Source organism: Hemitrygon akajei, chromosome 16 (genome assembly GCF_048418815.1).
Source record: "Hemitrygon akajei chromosome 16, sHemAka1.3, whole genome shotgun sequence".
NCBI lineage: Eukaryota > Metazoa > Chordata > Chondrichthyes > Myliobatiformes > Dasyatidae > Hemitrygon > Hemitrygon akajei.
The window spans coordinates 34,912,379-34,933,927 of NC_133139.1; the positions used below are offsets into that span (position 1 = coordinate 34,912,379).

General features: G+C 44.3%; 1 protein-coding gene across 1 annotated transcript in view; it reads left to right on the forward strand.

The window, feature by feature from the left end:
- The window catches only part of malt2 (MALT paracaspase 2), a 64,188-nt gene extending 42,772 nt beyond the window's left edge, over nt 1-21,416 (forward strand). Inside the window, exons 14-17 of the mRNA XM_073068687.1 lie at nt 10,422-10,571; nt 14,150-14,307; nt 17,858-17,992; nt 18,946-21,416. Of these exons, the coding sequence (XP_072924788.1) occupies nt 10,422-10,571; nt 14,150-14,307; nt 17,858-17,992; nt 18,946-19,371 (869 nt within the window). The 3' untranslated portion in view covers nt 19,372-21,416. The remainder of the gene's footprint in view (nt 1-10,421; nt 10,572-14,149; nt 14,308-17,857; nt 17,993-18,945) is intronic.
- The last annotated feature ends 133 nt before the right edge of the window (nt 21,417-21,549 follow it).

The following is a 21,549-nucleotide window of genomic DNA, read 5'->3' on the forward strand; positions in this document are numbered from 1 at the left end:
AAACAATGGAAACGCTCAGAGGGTCATGTAATATTTGATCACTTCCTAACAAGCCAGCACAGGGAATTATTTTCATTTTCTTCGGTTTGGTTTTGACTTAAAGAAATTTTGAAACTGGGAAGAAGTCTGATAGAGTTGAGATTGGGGAAGGGAGGCCATGTGAGTAGACCCAGTTAGAGTTGTCAACACCTGTCCTGCCCGGTCTCTCCTTTTCTCATTCCATGGTAATCATTGCTGGCTCAAATATTTGTTCTGTATAATTTAAGAAGACCGAGAGTGGTTTCTAAGTAACTAGCACTGGCAAACAGGAAGATTGCTGCAAAATTCGGAGCTTCCTGTTCCTGCCTCCATGCCACAGTTCACCCACTCAGAGTCCTTCCCCTTAGTTTACCCTGAAAATATTCATAGTCCTCTCCAACTCTCTACACATCTTCCATTCCTCTGTTAATATTTCAATTTAACTCTGATTTAGAGTCTCTCTGAAAATAATGTCAATTTACAGCTATTTAACATAACATTTTCCTTTTGGTCACCTTTAATTGTTTTATAGTACCGTACCGTACACAAAGAGTGATTTGCTTTTCAGGTGCTGACAGTGGAGGTCTAGCATCACCAGCACAATGTGGAGAATTGAGCACCTGGCCCTGCGTGTTAATGACGGATTACTGCATTCACACTACATGGCAGATTAATTGCTCTACAGTTGAGGGCAGGAACAAGAACAAATGAAAAAGGATTAAATATAAGACACCTAAGTCAGAGAGCAGGAGAGATACTTATAGCATCCTGGGCCTTTATATCTCACTTCAGTGTTAGTGGTTAAAGCAAAAACATCGACATTCAAGATGAAGTCAGGCAGGTGCATGAAGGGAACCGTAGGCGGACATGAGAACCGAGGAGGGAATGTGACTCAAATTCATACTCGAGTCTTTAAATTCTGTAGACTTATTAATACCAGTCTTTGCCACTAGGTGGAGCCTCTCACCAGACATTGCCCCACCTTTGCTTCAGCTCCAGCAGAACGGGGAAAGGGCCCAGCTTTAATGCTATGGAAGTGGCATTGTGTTCTACATAATGTGCCAGTGTTAGAACATCAAAAAAATGTTCTGATAAACTGTGCCAAAGTGATATATAAGTGGTAGTTGATGGGGGGGAGAGAATGTAAACCTGGACATTCATTAACTCTGACTGTGTATAAATGATTTAGATGATGGAATAGATGGCATTGTTGCCAAGTTTGCAGATGATATGAAGATTGGTGGAGGGGCAGGTAGTTTTGAGGAAACAGGTAGGCTGCAGAAGGACTTAGACAAATTAGGAGAATGGGCAAGAAAGTGGCAAATGGAATATAATGTTGAAAAATGCAAGGTCGTGCACTTTAGTAGTAGAAATAAATGTGCGGACTATTTTCTAAACGGGGAGAAAATCCAAAAATCTGAGATGCAAAGGGACTTGGGTGCCCTTATGCAGAAACTCCCTAAAGGTTAACTTGGGGGTTGAGTTGGTGGTGTGGAAGGCAAATGCAATGTTAGTATTCATTCCAAGAGTGCTAGAATACAAGAGCAGGGATGTGTTGCTGAGGCTTTATAAGGCACTGGTGAGGCCTCACCTTGAGCCATTGTGTACAGTTTTGGGATCCTCATTTTAGAAGAGATGTACTGGCACTGAAGAGGGTCCAGAGGAGGTTCACAAGGATGATTCCAGGAATGAAAGCGTTATCATATGTGGAATATTTGATGGCTCTGGGTCTGTACTCGTTTGAATTTAGAAGGATGAGGGGGGATCTCATTGAAACCTTTCAAATGTTGAAAGGCCTAGCCAGAGTTGATGTGGAAAGGATGTTTCCCATGGTGGGAGAGTCTAGAACAAGAGGGCACAGCCTCAAGATAGATGGGTGTCCATTCAAAGTGGAGATATGGAGAAATTTCTTTAGCCAGAGGGTGGTGACTTTGTGGAATTTGTTGTCACGTGCAGCTGTGGAGGCCTGGTCGTTGGGTGTATTTAAGGCAGAGACTGATAGGTTCTTGATTGGACATGGCATCAAAGGTTACGGGGAGAAGGCTGGGAAATGGGGTTGAGGTGGAGAAAAGCAAAGGATTAGCCATGATTGAATGGTGAAGCAGACTCGATGGGCCAAATGGCCTAATTCTGCTCCTACGTCCTATGGTCTTGCAGCCTTATGGACTGAATTTCTTTGGGACCTTCCACTCACCTAACTCAGGCAGTCTTTTCACAGTTTCAATTATGCTTCTAAACTGGTATATATGATGATAGAAGATAGATAGATAGATAGATACTTTATTCATCCCCATGGGGAAATTCAACTTTTTTCCAATGTTCCATACACTTGTTGTAGCAAAATTACATACTAATTACTAATAAAAACTAATTACATACAATACTTAACTCAATAAAAAAAAATATGATATGCATCTAAATCACCATCTCAAAAAGCATTAATAATAGCTTTAAAAAGTTCTTAAGTCCTGGTGGTAGAATTGTAAAGCCTAATGGCATTGGGGAGTATTGACCTCTTCATCCTGTCTGAGGAGCATTGCATCGATAGTAACCTGTCGCTGAAACTGCTTCTCTGTCTCTGGATGGTGCTACGTAGAGGATGTTCAGAGTTTTCCATAATTGACCGTAATTGACAGAGCTGAAGTAGACAGCCAGCACCTCGTCCCCAGGGCAGAAATGATTAACACAAGTGGTCATAATTTTAAGGTGATTAGAGAATTGTATAGGGGGGAATGTGAGAAGAAGGTTTTTTATGCAGAGAGTGGTGTGTGTGTGTGGAATGTGTGGAGCACACCGCTGGGGAATGGCGGTTGACAGATACATTAGGGACATTTAAGAGACTCTAGGATAGACACATAGATGAGAGAAAGATGGAGGGCTATGTGGGAGGGAAGTGTTCAGTTGTTCCTGGACCGTAAGTCATAGGAGCAGAATTAGGCCATTCGGTCCATCGCGTTTGCTCTGCCCTTTGATCATAGTTGATTTATTTTGCTTCTCAACACCATTTTTCTGCCTTCTTCCCGAAGCTCTTGATGCTCTGACTAACCAAGAATCTATCAATCTCTGCTTTAAATACACTTATTGATTTGGCCTCCACTACTGACTGTGGCAAAGGATTCCACAGATTCACCTCCCTCTGGCTAAAGAAATTCCTGCTCATTTCCGTTCTAAATGGATGTCCCTGTAATCTGAGGTCATGCGCTCTAGTCCTAGGCTCACCCACTACAGGGAACATCCGCTCCATATCCACTCTATCTACGCCTTTCAATATATGGAGACTCCATCTTCCTCCCACCCTACCTTCCCTGAAAACCCCAACTCTCTTTTCCCCTCTCCTATGACACTACCAACCCTCTCCCCTCCTCTAATCCCAGCTCTCATCCATGTTGGGTCATGACCAGTCCCTCCGACTTTCCCCTCTGTAAGGCAGAACGTTCTGGCCTCAGCAAGGACCTCACCTTTGTCTCCCTGCACCCACACCTCAGTGGGTTCCGTGGCCACCATGATGCTGAGCTCTTCTTCTGCTGCCTCTGTCTTCATGCCTACTTCTTTGGCAAGGACTCTCCACCCCACGCTGATGACCCCTTCTCCCACCTCCAACCCTCCTCTTTCTGGACATCCCACTTTAGTCTTCTGTCTGCTCTGGATCTTTTTATTGTTAACTGTCCACAAGACATCAACCATCTTGGCTTAGACTCTCCTCTCTCTAATTCTGACCTCACCCCTTCCAAAGGCATTGTTCTCCTCTCTCTCTGCACCAATCCTAACCTCACCATCAAATTACAAATAAGGGGGGTGTTGTAGTAGTCTGGCAGACTGTCCTGTACCTTGCTGAGACCAGGTGACAACTCTCAGACACCTCCTCTTACTTACTGTTTCAACAGGACCCCATTAAGGAGCACCAGGCCATTGTCTTCCACACCATTACTGACCTTATTAACTCTGGCGATCTCCCATCCACTGCCACCAACTTAATTGTTCCCTCACCCTGCACCTCCTGTTTCTACCTCCTACCCAAGATCCACAAACCTGCCTGTCCAGGTAGATCCATTGTTTCCATTTGTTCCTGCCCCATATTTGTATCTGCATACCTTGACTCTGTTTTATCACCCTGGTTCAGTCCCTTCCTACTTACATCCGTGACACTTCACACGCTCTAGATCTTTTCCCTGGCCCTGATCATCTCACTTTCATTATGCATATCCAGTCCCCATACATCTCTACCCCCCCTCAGGAGGGCCTTAAAGTTCTCTGCTTCTTTCTGGACAACAGACCCAACCAGTTCCCCTCCACCACCACTCCCCTCCAACTGGTGGAGCTTGTCCTCAAACAATAATTTCTCCTTCAGCTTCTCCCACATCCTCCAAACTAAAGGTCTACCCATGGGCACTCATGGGTCCCAGCTATGCTTGCTACATGGAACAGTCCATGTTCCAAGCCTTCTGGTATCACTCCCAACTCTTTCTATGCTACATCAACAACTGCTTCCTGCACACATGCTGAGCTTGTCAACTTCATCAACGTTGCCTCCAGCTTCTATCCTGCCCTCAAATTTACCTGGTCCATTTCCGATACCTCCCTCCCCTTTCTCAATCTCTCAATTTCCATCTCTGGAGACAGTCTATTTACTGATATCTTTTATAAACCCACTGATCCTCAGCTACCTGGACTATACCTCTTCCCACCCTGTTACTTGTGAAAATGCCACCCCCTTTTCTCAGTTCCTTTGTCTGCCAAATTTGTTCTCTGGATTCTTTTCATTCTAGGTCTAGTGAGATGTTCTCCTCCTTCAAAGAAAGGGGCTTCTCTTCCTCCATCATTGATGCTGGCCTCACCCGCATCTCTTCCATTTCATGTACGTCTGCCCTCACCCCATCCTCCCACCACCACACCAAGGATAGGGTTCCTCTTGTCCTCACCTACCTTCCCAGTAGTCTCCACATCCAGCACATAATTCTCTGTAACTTTCGCCATCTCCAATGGGATCCCACCACCAAGCACATCTTTCCCTCCCCCTACTTTCCGCTTTTCATAGGGATCCCTTGTGCACTCATTTACTCCCCACTGATCTCCCTCCTGGTACTTACCCTTGTAAGCAAAACAAGTGCCACACCTGCCCCCACACCTCCTCCCTCACTACCATTCAGGGTTCCAAACAGTCCTTCCAGGTGAGGCAACACTTCACCTGCAAGTCTGTTGGGGTCATCTGCTTTATCCGGTCCCACCGGTGTGGCCTCCTGTATATCAGTGAGACCCAATGTAGATTGGGAGACCACTTCGCTGAGCACCTATGTTCCATCCGCCAGAAAAAACAGGATCTCCCAGTGGCCACCCATTTCAATTGCACTTCCCATTCCCATTCCAACATGTCAGTCCATGGCCTCCGCTACTGTCGTGATGAGGCCACACTCAGGTTGGAGGAACAACACCTTATATTCTGCCTGTGTAGCCTCCACGTGATGGCATGAACATTGATTTCTCAGACTTCCAGTAATGCGCCCCCCCCCCCCCACTTCACTGTTCCCTATTCCTGTTTCCCTCTATCACCCTATCTCCCCCTGGTGTTCCTCCTCTTTCCCTTTCTTTCATGGTCTTCTGACCTCTCATATCAGATTCTCGCTTCTCCAGCCCTTTATCTCTTTTGCCAATCAACTTCCCAGCTCTCAACTTCAGCCCTCCCCCACTCCCGGTTTCACCCATCACCTGCCACCTTGTATTTCCTCCTGCCTTTCCCCTATCTTCTTACTCAGACTTCTCCCCTTCCTTTCCAGTCCTGAAGAAGGGTCTCAGCCCAGAATGTCGACAGTTTACTCTTTTCCATAGATGCTGTCAGGCTTTCTCAGTTCCTCCAGCATTTTGTGTGTGATGCTTTCAATATTTGATAGGTTTCAATGAGATTTCCCCCCCCCCCCCCTTCATTCTTCTAAACTCCAGTGAGTATAGGCCCAGAGCCATCAAACCCTCCTCATACATTAACCCTTTCATTCTTGTAATCATGCTCTGGACTCTTTCCAATGTCAGCACATCTTTTAGGTAAAGGCCCGAAACTGCTCTCAATACTCCAAGTGTGGTCTGACCAATGCCCTGTAAAGCTTCAGCAACATCCCTGCTCTTATACTCTAGTCTTTTCAAAATGAATGCTAACATTGCATTTACCTTTCTTATCACCGGCTCAACCTGCAAGTTAACCTTTAAGGAATCCTGCACGAGGACGCTCAAGTCCCTTTGCACCTCAGATTGTTGAATTTTCTCCCTGTTTATAAAATAATCTGTGCCTTTATTCCTTCTGCCAAAGTGCATGGCCATATACCTGCCTACACTATAAAACATTTGTACTCTTTGCATGTTCTCCCCATCTGTCCGAGTAGATTCCCTGCTTCAATACTACCTCCACCTTTCCTTTTATTGTCTGCAAACTTGGCCACAGTCATCAATTCCATCATCCAGATCATTGACATGTAACATGAAAAGAAGTGGTCCCAATACTGACCCCTGCAGAACACCACTAGTCACTGGAAGCCAGCATAGGCCCCCTTGATTATGACACTTATCCTCTTGCCATGCTTCTATCAAAGCTCGTGTCTTTCCTGTAATACAACGGGCACTCATCTTGTTAAGCAGCTTCACGTGCAGCACCCTGTGAAAGGCCTTCTGAAAATCCAAGTGCACAACATCCACCAATTCTCCTTTTTCTATCCTGCTTGTTATTTCTTCACACACCCTCATGTGTGACACCTTATCAAATGCCTTTCCGAAGTCCAAGTAAATGACACCCCCACTGCCTCTCGTTTGTCCACCCCGCTTGTTACTTCCTCGAAGAATTCTGACAGATCTGTCAGGCAAGACTTCCCCTTAAGGAAGCCATGATGACTTCAGCCCACTTTACGATGCACCTCCAAGTAACCCAAAACTCACCCTTAATAATAGACTCCAAAGTCTTTCCAGCCACTGAATTCAGCCTAAATGCCTTATAATTGCCTTTCTTTTGCCACCATTCCTTGTTAGAGTGGAGTGACATTTGCAAATTTCCAGTCCTCCAGAACCATGCCAGAATCTAATGAGTCTTGAAAGATCATTACTAATGCCTCCACAATCTTTTCAACTACTGCTTTCTGAATCCTGATGTGCAGTCCATCTGGTCTGGGTGAATTATCTACCTTCAGTCCTTTCAGCTTCCCAAGCACCTTCTCATTAGCAATAGTGATTACACTTACTTCTTCCCTCTGACTCTCTAGAATTCTGGAATACTGCTAGTGTCTTCCACAGTAAAGACTGATGCAAATACTTATTAAGTTTGTCTGCCATTTCTTTGTTCCCCATTACTACCTCCCCAACATAATTTTCCAACAGTCCAATATCATTCTTCCCTCTCTTTTATACTTTATATGGATGAAAAAACTTTCAGTATCCTTTTTTATATTATTGGCTAGCTTACTTCCAAATTTCATCTATTCTATCCTTATAGTTTTCTATTGGTTCTTAAAAGCTTCCCAATCCTCTAACTTCCCACTAATTTTTGCTGTTCTGGAGTAGGATAAAAAGATCAGCACAATTTCATGGGCTGTTCTGTTCTAAATAAAGAAAAAAAAAGCAAAACATTTTAAAACACTAATTACTGATTTTCTTCCAGCTTTTTACCAGATAATTCATCTTCAATTCTTAGTGATTCCAAAATAAACCAGGATGTTGGCAACTGCATCAGCTTGAGGTCAAGCTGTAGGCCAGAGCTGTAGGAGGAGGGTTTAAGACCTCTATGAGGAAACATATAATTTATCTTCTGGCCACTTTTTGTTTGATAACATTCATGTTATGAAATGTGCACTGATATTTGCACAATGTTCATTTCCATTCACAAGTGAAACAGTCTGTTTCTGCTTCATTTATTCTTTCAAGCCCTAGACATTTATGGTTGATATAAATGCTAAGCACACTGCTAAAGTGACAGGCCCTAACCATCAGCAACAAGACAATTCAAACCACCTATCCTTGACTTTCGATGACAGTGCAATCATTGAGCCCACTACCTTCAACATCCCGGTGCGTCACCATTGGCCAGAAACTCATCTGTGCCAATTACATAATATGATGCCTAATGAAAGCAGGTCAGAGTCTTTATCCTGCAGTGAGTGGCTTCCGCACAACACCGCAGAGCTTCTCCACTATCTATAAGGCACAAGTTCATAGAGTGGTGGAACTCTGTTGAATTTCTTAGATTGCGTGCAACTCCAACATCATGCAAGAAGCTCAGCACCATCCAGTTTGCTGTTTTGATACACCCAGCACTCCTAAACATTAATTCCTTTTACCACCAGTGAACAGTGTATAGAGGGAGTACCATCTTGTACTGAAATTTCTTGCCTAGGCAGCTCTGGCAGGACCTCCAATACTGTTCCATTATCTATCTCTGGATCTAAATCTCAGGATGCCATATCTAGCAACAGTATGGGTACCTTCTACAGATGGCCCAGAAGAAAATAAATTGCTTTAGGGCTTTTCATTGTGCTGAAGATGTGTGTTTTTGAAATCATTTCCTTTTGTGTGGTTAAATGTGCACTGGTGAGGCGTCAAGACTGGTGAATGGTAAATATGAAATCTTTGTTGAAAAAAGGTGTGTGATGACATGAAAGGTGCAGGTTGGTCAGTTTAACAGCAGTTGTGAGGAGGATTTTGGAGGTAATAGTCAGGGAAGGAATGAATAGACACTTGAAGAGTTTGCGCTGATAAAGAGAAGCCAGCAGAGGTTTCGTACAGGCAAGTCACGTTGGACAAAGCTGTTTGAAATTTCTGACATAGTAACAGAGAAGGCCAATGGAAGTGATGCAGCAGATGTTGTCCACATGAACTTTCAGAAAATATCTGACAGGCTTGAAAATAAAAACATATGAGTCAGATGGAAGCTCCTGAAACAGAAGAGTATGTGGCCACTTGGAGAATTGGCCTAAGGACAGTAAGCTACGTGTCCTGGTACACAGACTGGACATTGGTACACAATGGTGTCACCAGCCATCAGAGCTAGGACAACACTATTTTTAATGTGCAATATAGTCACGGAATCACTGATTCAGCAGCATAGTCAAACAGGCTATACAGCTCACTATGTCCATGCCAACCACCAAGTGCCCATCCATACTAATCACATCTGTGAATGCCTGATCACAAGTGCTCTATGTAATGACAATTCCTGTCCAGACTTTGATTTCTTACTAAAGCATGAGAGAACCTACCTCTGACAGTGTGTTCCAACCACCCTCTAAGTGAGAACATTTTTCCTCAGTTTTCCTCTAAACCTCTTACTCCTTATCTTAAATCTCTTCCTCTTAGAATTAGCCACCCCTGCTATGGGGAAAAAAGTCTGCTATCATCTGCTCTATGCCCTTCATAACATTGTATACTTCTATCAGGTCTCCCTTCAGCCTCCTCCACGCAAAGTAAAACAAACCCAGTCTATCTAGTGTCTCCTTGTATCTGAAATGTTCCATCCCAGGCAACATCCTTGTGAATTGCCACTGGACCATCTCCAGCACAATCATATATTTTGTTGTAACCACAACTATGAGGAGAGGCCTTTGTTTAGGTCGCATCCATCTGTGACCTGTGATGTCCCTCTAGTCCCTAAGGTCCTACAATTCATTGTGTATGTCCTGTCCCTATTATTCCTCCAAAAATGCAACATTTGCTCACACATGGGCAATGTACTTCTTTCCCCGCTACTTCATCTAGCAACATGTTCTAGATGTCAACTACTCTGTAAATAAAAACATTCTCCTTAAATCATTTTGAAATCTCCTTCCTCTTACCTTAAATCCATGCCCTCTTGTTTGTGATCTTCAAAGGGAAAAGATTCTGACGGACTAACCTATGTATGCCTCATAATTTTGTATACTTCATTCAGGTCACACCTCAGTCAATTTTGCTCCATGTATAACTAGCCCAGGCCATCCAATGATTCCCATAACTAAAGTCCACCAGACCAGGTAACATCCTAGTGAATCTCCTCGGCATGCTGAGAAAGAATGTTTATGGCTACACAGAGGAATAGAGTACAGGAGAAGGGAGACACACGGGCCTGCAGATGCCTGAATCTGGAGCAAAAAGCAAAGTGCTAGAGGAACTCAGTATGTCAAACTGCACCCATGGAAGCAAAGGGATGGTTGAGGCAAAAGCAGGGAGGCTGTTTTTGTGAAACACAACTTCAGCCATAATTGGAGAATTGTGTTTAATTTTGGTCATGACACTACTTTGGTCATGAATGTGAAGGTCCATGGAACGAGATTTAGTAGAATGGTTTCAGGACAAGGATTCCCGCTGTAACCCTGATGCTGAGAAGGCCAACAAATTGCGTAAAAGCGCTAAGAATGATAATAAGTTGTCCCTCTCAGTCTCTTTCCCTTTTGCAATTACAGATATGGGAAAATGTGAGCTTACAAAGGGAAGACAGGCTTTGGAGATCCGGAGTAGCCTATCAGAGAGACGGTCGTTAAGAGATAAGATCCACCCGCCGGATTATTACGATGAGTTTTCAGTCAGGAACTTGCAGTGGGCCAAGGCCAATGGTAAGCAATGGTAAAAAGGCTTCAATATACTTGCATATTTTACAATTTATAAACCTGTATGGGGTTACGTAATTCTTTTGGGTTTCATGTCAAGTCAAGTTTATTGTCATTTAACTATATACATGTATGTAGAAATGAGATAATGTTTCTTCAAATCAAGGTGTAAAGCACAGTAGTATACATTCAACACATAACACATGATAACTTTTGAAGGATAAAATCTACAGATGAATCATTCATAAATAACGAACTAAAGTGCATAAATATTAAATCTTGTAAGGTACAGAACAGATTAACCAGTGACACTTCGAATATGATGTGGCAGGGTGTTCAGAAATCTAATGGTCTGGGGGGAAGAAACTGTTTCTCATCCTGACTGTTCTTGTTTTTATGCATCGGAGTCTCCTGCCTGTTGGTAGAAGGTCTCAGAGGATGCTGGATGGATGGGTGGGATCCTTAATAACACTAAGGGCCCTGCGTACACAGTGCTCCTGATGAAGATCTCTGATGGATGGTAGGGAGACCCCTATGATCCTCTCAGCTGTCCTCACAGTCCTTTATAGGGACTTCTGGTCCGATGCTTGGTTGCTAACATACCAGATGGAGATGCAACTTGTCAGAACACTCTCAATGGTGCTCCTGTAAAACACAATTAAGATGTGGGGTGGGAGCCTTGCTTGCCTCAATCTTTTTAGGAAGTGGAGGACTGCTGTGTCGTCTTGTTCAGGGAGCTAATATTAAGGGACCAGGTGAGGTCATCCAGGATGTGAACTCCCAGGAATGTGGTGCACCTAACTCTCTACGGAACAGCCATGTATTCGCAGAGGGGGATGGTTCATCTGCACCTTCTTGAAGTCCACAATGATTTCCTTTGTCTTCTTCAAGTTCAGGCTTAAGTTATGCTTCTCACAACAATCCATCAGCCACTCACTTCCTCTCTATACTCCATCCATTCTTCATCAGGCCAACAACTGTTGCGTCATCCGTAAACTCGATCACACTGTTTGATCTGGATCCTGAGACACAGTCATGCGTCATCAGTGTGAGCAGCAGTGGGCTGAGCACCCAGCCTTGGGGAGAGCCAGTGCTCGGCGTAATGGGTGGAGAGACGTTGCTGCCCTCACGGACTGACTGTGGCCTTACTCAAGAAGTCCAGTATCCAGTTGCAGAGGAAGGCGTTGAGACCCAGCGAGGACGGTCTATAAATTGCAGTCTGGCACATGAGGCCCCATTTTCCAGGTGGGACAGGACAGAGTGAAGGGCAGAGCCTGTTGTATTATCAGTGGATTGGTTTGAGCGATAAGCAAACTGGAAAGGGTCCAAGGTAGCCAGGAGAAAGGCTTGACCAGCCGTTCAAAGCATTTCACAATGGTTGATGTTAATGCCACTGGATGATCGTCATTTAGGCAGATTACTGTCACCTTCTTTGGCACTGGAATGATGGTTGCTGCCTTGAAAGCCGAGGGGATAATGGACTGTTCCAAACAGATGTTGAATATATCCATCTGCTGGGTTGCATGGTCTTTCGGAACCCGATCTGGTATGTTATCAGGCCCCACAGCTTTGCGTGGGCTTTTCTCTTCCTCACCTCAGCTTCAGCCAGATGGAGTGTCTGCTCCCCCGGGGGGAGGGCATCTTCCTCACCAGCACTTAGTTCTGCGCAACAAACTTGGCGTAGAAGACTTTCAGCTTCTCAGGGAGTAAAGCGTCCTGGTCACTCACGTGCGGGGTAGACTTGCGGTCTGTAGTCCTCGGAATTCCCTGCCACATGTGCCTCGTGTGCCTGGTATCACAGGAGTGGCTGTAAATTCTCTGAGAATGCCCCCATTTCGCCTTCTTGATGGAGCAGGAAAAGCACAAGCTTTGTTTCCCTGAGAGCTGTCACTTCCCCCTGATCTGAAAGCAGCATCACAATCCTTCAGCCTGTCGTGGAGCTGTGCAGTGAGCCATGGCCTCTTGTTTAGCGCTAATTTTAATAGAATTTGCCATATATTTCCATTGCCTTTCTCCATTCGAATGTCTTCAATAAAGGAAAGTTCCTTTAGCACAAATGTGCTCCTGTCTTGCCCAAATGGCTGTTAATCACATCAAACATTCCCAATGAATGCCGCAGAGTTTCTCAACTACATTCAATGTTGTTCACAATGGACTCCAGCTTTGGGAGAGTTCAGCCGCCTATCCTTGGTGCTGGGGCAGTTGTAGCCTCCAGCCAAAAGGGGTAACACACAAGCATAGAGAATATGGAACCTTCAGAATCTGCATCTCCAATTACCAGCTCTCAATTAAAAATGAAGCACAAATATGTCAAAAGTTTAATAGAATGTCAGTTGTTGATATCCAAGCTACTGGAGAAAGTCAGCATTATGTGTGCACTATAAAGGGAAATAAATAGGGGCTGAGAGCTTTCATCGGTCCTGATCTATTACCCTCCGTGGATGCTACCTGACCTGCTAAGTTCCTGCAGCATTTTGTATGTGTTGCTCAATATTTCTAGCATCTGCAGAATCACTTGTGTCTCAGATTTCTAAATGGTGAAGCTTTCTTAATGCGGTTACTGCTTTAACAAATCCAGGAAATGAATCCTGGAGGAGGAGTAACTCTCCGAGAGGCAATGGTGTAATGGAGCCTCGGAATCAGGAACTGAGGAAGGACTGGGTTTGTTGTTTGAGGAAGGGGATGTTTTAATGTAAGCTTTTACAGATTCAGGAGGAATTAAACAAAAGTGCTCGGAGCAAGAATGAAAATAGGAGGCAACGTTTACTCCAAGGGTTAAGTACCCAGAAGAAGAGTACTGATTCAGCTAGCAATAGTTTGGTGAAATGACTCTACTCTGGGGTTTTAAAAACATGATAAGAGAGCCTTGACCTTGACCTCCCCTTTTTTGCAGCCCCTTGAACTCCCACCATTCAAATCCATTTAAGGGATTGTTTTTTTGGGACATACTGGGTCCAAGGCCTTTTCCTGTCATTGGTGGATGCACTCCAAATCACAACGCCAAGATCTGTTGATGTTAGAAAATGAAGACTGATTTAATATGTGGGTCCTAGGACTCCTTTGCATGGATCAGAGTAAGAATCAGGTTTATTGTCAGTGACTTACATGACGTGAAATCTTTTCTTTTGCGGCAACAGTATACACAAAGACATAAAGAATACTATAAATTTCAAAATAAATAGTGCAAGAAAAAGAATAATGAATTAATGTTCATAGACTGATCAGAAATCTGATGACAGAGAAGGAAAAAAAAGTTGCTAAGTCATTGAATATGCGTCTTCAGGCTCCTGTAATCTTTCCTGATGTAGTAAAGAGAAGAGGGCATGACACAGTTGGTGGCAGTCACTGTCCCACAAAATGTTGCCCCTCTCTGGCTCCATTTTCTTTTAGTCCCAGGAAGTTGCAAAGTTTTTTGGTGCTGTACAACATGGAGGAATGTAATGCTGAGGCAGGTGAGAGTTCTATAGTTCTGGATCAATGTGATAACACTCAGTCTGACAGTTATACAGTTGGGGTGAGAAGATATGAAGTCCTCCAGAAAGGATCATAATGTTCACAGTAACTAATGAAGCTGTCCTCTCTAGTCCTACCAGAAAGCAAGTACATCCAGTTTGATTGTGGAGCCTTGATTCGTCTAGGATTTGCAGCAGAGTTTTCAAACATTATGATTATCTATGCCAGCATAGTTCAAACTCCCCAGCATGTCATTAAATGTGAAGCCAGACTGACAGACTTTGCAGAGGTAAGGAACAACAAATTTCCTCATCAATCTTTTTAAGTATCTTTCACATTGTAGTCAGCATGTTAGTGTGAAACTGCACTGCTTGATAACAATAGTGTAAACGTGACTCAACCTAACAACAGTACAGGTGCAAGTTCTAGCCAAAACAAGGACAAAAATCTGGTTGTTGGCCATGAATGTTCTCCAGTAGAGGAATTGCTGAGGTTTTGGTGAGGTGGAGGGATTCATATGCAAAAGGACCAAGGTGATCAGTGATTTCTAGCTAGAAGCATGTATGGATGGTTCGGGTAGCCTATTGTCTCTGCCTGCTTCTGTCCTACTGAACTTGTGTCCTCATATCTAGATTCCATTCTATCTCCCTTAGTTCAGTCCCTTCCCACCTACATCCACAACACTTGTCATTTCCCAAATCTCCTCAGTAACTTTCAATTCCCTTGCCCTGACTGCCTCATCTTAACCATATACACTTCTATCCCCCATCAAGAAGGTCTCAAAGCTCTCTGCTTTTTTGACAAAAGAACAAACCAAATCCCCTCTACCACCACTCTCCTCCATCTGGCAGAACTGGACCTCACCCTGAATTATTTTTCCTTTGGATCCTCCCTCTTTCTCTAAACTCAAGGGGTAGCCATGGGCGCTCACATGGGCCTCAGGTATGCCTGCCTCTTCATTGGCTATGTATAACAGTCCATATTCAAAGCCTTTTGCAGTTATACTCGTCAACTCTTCCTCCACTACATTGATGGCTGCATTGGTGCTGCTTCATGCTGAGCTCGTCAATTTTATCAACTTTGTCTTTAACTTTCACCCTGCCCTTAAATTCAATTGCTCCATCTCTGACATCTCCCTCCGCTTTCTCAATCTCTCTGTCTCCATTTCTGGAGACAAACTGTCAACTGACATCTTTTATAAACCTAAGGATTCCATGGTTATCTCGACAATTCCTCTTCCCGCCCTATCTCCTGTAAAAATGCTATTCCCTTTTCTCAGTTTCCTCACCTTCACCACATCTGTTGTCAGGGCATGGCTTTCCATTCCAGGACGTTAGAGATGCCCTATCTTTAAAGAACAGTGTTTTTCTCCCTCCACTATTGATACTGCCCTTTGCCATATGTCATCCATTTCCCACACATCTGCACTCAGTCCATCTTCCCACCACCTTTTGTCTTTGCCTACCACCCCATCAGTCTTCACATACAACACAATATCCTCTGCAACTTCAGCCATCTCCAAAGGGATCTTACCACTGAACATATCTTTACTGCCCCCCCCACCCACCCCCAGCTTTCCACAAGGATTCTCCTGTCCCTCCTCACTAATCTCCCTCCAGGCACTTAGCCCTGCAAGCGGCCTAATTGCTACACCTGTCCGTACACCTCCTCCCTCACCTCCGTATAGGGCCCCAGACAGTCCTCCCAGGTGAGACAACATCTCACCTGTGAATCTGCTGGGGTTATCTACTGTGTCCATTGCTTCCGATGCAGCCTCCTCTACATTGAAGAAACACGTCATAAAATGGGGTACCACTTCGCCGAGGACCTCTGCACTATCTGCCACAAGCAGACTTCCTGGTGGCCAAACATTTTAATTCCAATTCCCATTCCTGTTCCGTCATGTCAGTCCACGGCCTCCACTTGTGTCAAGATGAGGCCACCCTCAGGGTGGAGGAGCAACACCTTTTATTCTGTCTGAGTAGTCTCCAACTTGTTGGTATGAATATGAATATCAAAAAAATCCCTCCCCCTCCCCTCTTCCTCTATTCCCCACTTTGACATTTTACTTCTCACCTGCCTATTACTTACCCTTGGGTCCCCTCCTGCTACACTTTTTCCTATGGTCCACTCTCCTCTCCTATCAGATTATTTTTTTCCCCAGTCCTTTATTTTTCACAACCACCTGGCTTCACCTATCACCCTCCAGCTAGCCTCATTTCCCCCCCCACCTTTTATTTTTGCATCTTCCCCCTACCTTCTCAGTCCTGAAGAAGGGTCTCAGACCAAAGCATCAACTGTTTATTCTTTTCCATAGATGTTGCCTGACCTGCTGAGTTCCTCCAGCATTTTGTGTGTGTTGCTTTGGATTTTTCGTGTTTATGTTGTTACGTCCGTGGCCCCCTCCTTTTTGAGATTCGCAAGATCACTATTAAGTCAGTTCAGGAGACCCAGGAAATGAGAGAAAGACATGCAGAATCCACAAAGAGTTTGGAATGTGTCCTGGCCTCCGAAAGGCGGAACCATTGATAACGGCTATTGTCTCTTGGAGACGGGATTGTGTATTGAATACTGTACGATGCATCGAAGCCCCCAGGCAATGAACCGAGGGGGGGTTGGTGGAGGGATTGCATCATCCCACCCTGATTGACATCTGAGACCCTGTGAGTCAGGATAAAAGAGGGTCTGGGGAACAGCCCCTTCAGATGCACCAGAAGAAATGCTAGAACTCCTGTAACAGCGTAATAGCGAAAGCCGGTGGAAACAGCCCACGTGCGTCCTTTTCCATTTGCCTCGGAATTGGTGGGTCTTGCCACGGAAGAACGGTTTTAGCTAACAACAAAGGAAAATTCAGCCCCCACCGACTCTCGAAGGATTGACCTCATAAAAGGAATGGGCAAGTTTAACTCTCTCTCTTGACTCCAACCAAAGGCTGCAGCCTACAGCTTGAATGAACTAAAGTGACTTTTATATTTCCATCGGACAATACATTATCCCCTAGACAACGATAGAGCTATTTCTTATTGATTATTATTATACCCGCACTTTTAGATTTAGTATTGACGACGTATATTATATGTATGTTTGCATTGATATTATTTTTGTGTATTTTTATCAATAAATACCGTTAAAAATAGTACCATCAGACTTCAACGGACCTCTCTATCTTTGCTGGTAAGTGACCCAGTTACGGGGTACGTAACAATGTACAATAATTCCTTGCTGTCAATGACTCACTCCAGGTCTACCAGCTCATGGTTCCACTTGCAAGAAGAGTAGACTGAGACAACATACTTGCAGAAAATTGGACAATTGCCCCAGGTTTTCATCATTCCAGGAGGTGGCAACTCTTTGGTGTTTGCACTTCCCTCATTTTATCCATACCTGAACATGACCGTGCTTGGTGCACAAATCAGAACAGTCTGAATTTATCTGTCTGTGCTGAGGTTGCTGTTCTCAGCTGACCGAGGAACTAAGGCTACAATTGGCTTCAGTACTTCTGGGTTAAGTGGGAGGAAGCTGAGTTTCACTGCCATCCGGTGATACCTATTGTAAAGTGGGAACTGAGATGGTGAGGTGTTGCAGGACTACCAACCAGACCCCTACAAGAGAGTCCTGTAGGAGAGCTGGAGAGAGAGATGATACAATGAAAAGAAAATCTGAAATATTGCTGTGTGTCTGGCTCAGATCAGTGAAGGAGCGATTATCATGTTAAAGGCCACATTCTAGTTCATGATAAGACTGTGTAACCAGGTTACTGCGAATGGATGGTTGACGGTCAGTACATAGTTGGTGGGCTGAAAGATCTATGACTTTCCTCTTTTACTGTTGAATGCCAGGACTTGGATGTCAACCTCAAGCAGACCAACAAAGGCTGTCCAGAGGAGACGGGCAGTGTCTTCTTCTCATTTAGCAGCTTTAACTTTCCAGAGCAGTGTCTCTACACCAGGCTTAGTGGTCTACAGAAACTAAGGGTAAGCAACCATTCCCTGAATCCACATGCTGAGTATGTTTATGCATACTTTTAGAGTCATATATGTCACGTATTTCCTTACAACTGCGAAACAGACCATTTTGCCCATCTAGTCTACGCAGTTCTTTCAGGGCAATACCATCAGTCCCATCCACACTTTTATTTCCCTGTAGCAGAATCTCTCCTGTATTCATTGACACAACCCACTTCTTGAGCCTTGCATCTACAGTTAACCTGATAACCTGAACCTCTTCGGGATATGGGAGGGAACCAGAGCACCTGGAGGAAATTTCCGCAGTTACACATACTTCACACATAGCATCAGAGATCAGAATCAATCCCAATATTATGGATCTGTGAGACAGCCGATCCACCCAAAGTGCCATTGCGCTGCCCATCACACCACCAGCTGAACCACCAGGTAGTATTTCTATAGAATGCAAATGCAGGGCTTTACATATTTTCCATAGTTTATGGAAGTGGTTTGGTGACCCATTTTTGATTGGGAGAGAATTGTTGGAAAGGACTGAGAATACCTTCCCACCTCTTTCCCCCCCCCCCCCCCAAGTCCTTTGGATCTGATTAGTCATTGGTTTAACATCACACAGGACAACAGTCTAAATCACGTGTTAAATTCAAGAATGGACCTTGAACCGATAACTTACAGGCTTACACCAGTCTGCGATCAACTTCATTGTTGATGCATTGGCTGGTAACTTTGCAGATATCTGCTGGCTTAAAATGTAAATGTGATAGTGTGTGTCCATCAGGAAGTTTGGAGCTTTCATCCCAAGTCAGAGTCACTTGATCATACACGTGCGTGTGCATGCACACAAGTACGCTCGCACACAAAATGACATATTGAATAAAACACTTGAGGAAGGAAGAGTATGTCGGTCACAAAATCACATAAATAACTTGACCCTTTTTTTTGTTTCCCCTGATATTCTATAGAAAGAGCTGAGCTTTTCCATCTGTCTACATTATCAGTACAAACAAATGGAAGATATCATAGAGGAAAAGAAAGAAGTGAATATTGGAAAGCCTCTTGTCTCTAAACTCAACCTGCATGGATCTGAGCATCAGAGTGGCTACATCTCAGTTTACGGCTCTTTACAAAGTTCTTCAAGTGAACCTACCCAGATGTTGATGAGCAATTTAAGCCACACTTACTCTCTACCAGTCACTTCCAAGAGTTTGAACAGCTTTGAGGGTTATACCGACTCGTACAGGTCAGGGGACATGTGCACTTATCAGTATCGGATCGCCAAGGAGCAACTAAGCCAATACCAAATATCATCAGCAGCTTCATATCCATTCCGGGCCAATGAAACCAATGAGGAGACTAGTGCTCAGATGAAGTCTCTGAGCCTCTCCTAGTGGTCAAGAGACTCTATTCAGCCTTTGGGCAAGAGGAAGGGCAATCAGCCCGAAGATGGAGAGCTGCATGCCACTGTGCAAAGCACATCCTTCGACAGATACTAATTCTTTGTAACTCATAGCCCGTTATAATTCCACCCTCTCTTTCTCAGGGCCCTTTTCCTCAGCATCAGACAATCATCTTACACTTCCTAGGAGGACCATTCAGTGATGAAGGAACATCCTGTTGCTATTAACTGGGGCACCCACAATGACAAGCTTCAGAAACACTGGTTAAACCCATCCTGTGGCTTACACTGGCAAATGCCAATCAATATCAGGGAACACAACTCATCCAATCAAAATTAGCTGTGGTATCCTCCTTTTTTGGGTGGGGGGTGGTGGAGATACATCTCTACCAAAGAAAGTGTAAGGTGCTCCTTCCCCTCTGCTAGGCTGCAGGGCACCCTTGGGCAAGTTGTAACCCTTGCTTACTCACCCCCCCCCCCCCCACCCCGAGCAGGTGATGGATGATCGTATGAACTAATGGCGCATATCATAAGTCCTGGTTTGCAACCACTGATGCCAAGCAGGCAATCTCTGAAGAGTAGTGATAATAGCTGGGGTCGCACATTTTGTAAAGACACTGCCCAGAGAAGGCAATGGCACACCACTTCTGTAGGAATACTTGCCAAAGGCAATCATGGTCAAAGACCATAATTGCCCATGTGTGATTTGCACAGCACATGATGATGACGACTCTCCCTTTTGAAATTGGATACTTTTACTCAAGTATGTTAAGGGTTGTTCCCCTCTTGCTTCCCTGACTATTTCCTGCGTCACTGAATCAGACAAAATCTGTTTGTTACGTCAAGAATTTGTATGAGTTAGCTGATCCGACAAAGCCAGAGCTTTATTGACCATTATTGACCTGAGCAGCCTGGACTCTGGAGAAGTAAACTAGGCAGAAATTCTTACGTCTATCACCATTCAAGTATGAATGTTGGGCAAGAACAGAATCGGGCTTCACTACTGCAGGATTCCCCTGGGCACACTGTCCGCGTGCTTGGGCGAGGGGAGAGGAGGGGGTGCAAACCCTTTGAACTGCAGTGAGACAGAACCGTTGGTCAGAAAGAACTACAGTCTGCAAACCAGTGAATTCGAATGAACCAAGGACAGTGGACGCTTACGGACCAATTGCCTTTGTTCTTGCCACGAGGGAGGAGATGAGGGCTGCCATTATATGAAGAGTCTGTGTTCTCCATTTTGTGTGTTAGTCGCTTGGCTTGATAGGTGTTATAACGTCCACACAATGAAGCCTCAGGTAATCTGCTGAACTAGAGATCATTTCCAAATAAGAAGTTACTTGTGAGGTGTTCTTTGGATGGATGTAATATGCCGGTTTGTGAATGTTGGTCTACGTGATTCAAGCTGGAGCCTGATTGAGAACAAAGAGCCATAAATTAAACAATTGTCACTTGCTAGGAAGGGGGCAATAAATGGATGCTGGCCTGGAACAGAGCCAATAAAAAGGTGTTAAAGGTCAGACAGATGACCTACAGCCAACGACACTGGAATGTAATATTGGAATTGGTAAGAAATGAACTTAAAAGCAGATGCTTCAAGTATGCTGGCAGCGGTAACTCTGAGGGAGACCAACTAACACGGATGTTTGGAGCCCCACGGACACATGGATATTCAAAACATGGCTACGGGAAACGTGACCAGCAGCAGAAACTAATTTTTAACTGGTAATATCTATTTTTGTTCTTTGACTGTTCATGGAAGGTCAGGAAAACTTAGTTGGTGTACACACCGGTATTGGCCGTGTAAGTTCACGTGGTTTTCCATTGAGACAATAAAGTATTTATCGGTAATTTCAGATTCTCTCTTTGTGCCTCCCTGATCAGTGATTCATGTAACAGAACTCCCAAGACCAGGCAAAGTGTCATGTACATTAGGGTTCTGCTGGGTCTGTGGTTACTTGATTTATAGTGGCTACTGAGTACATAGTAGCCCTTTAATTGCTCAGTGGTACGATGATCTGTCAGAATGTGTGTCATGGACATTTTCAAGAGCAAGTTAATAAAGCAGAGTTATGACAATGTTTCCTGTAGAAACATAACTGTATGTTGCTAAATTATGTAATAGCTATACAGAAAACCTCTTTACAACTGTGCTGATGTAAAATCTGGCAGT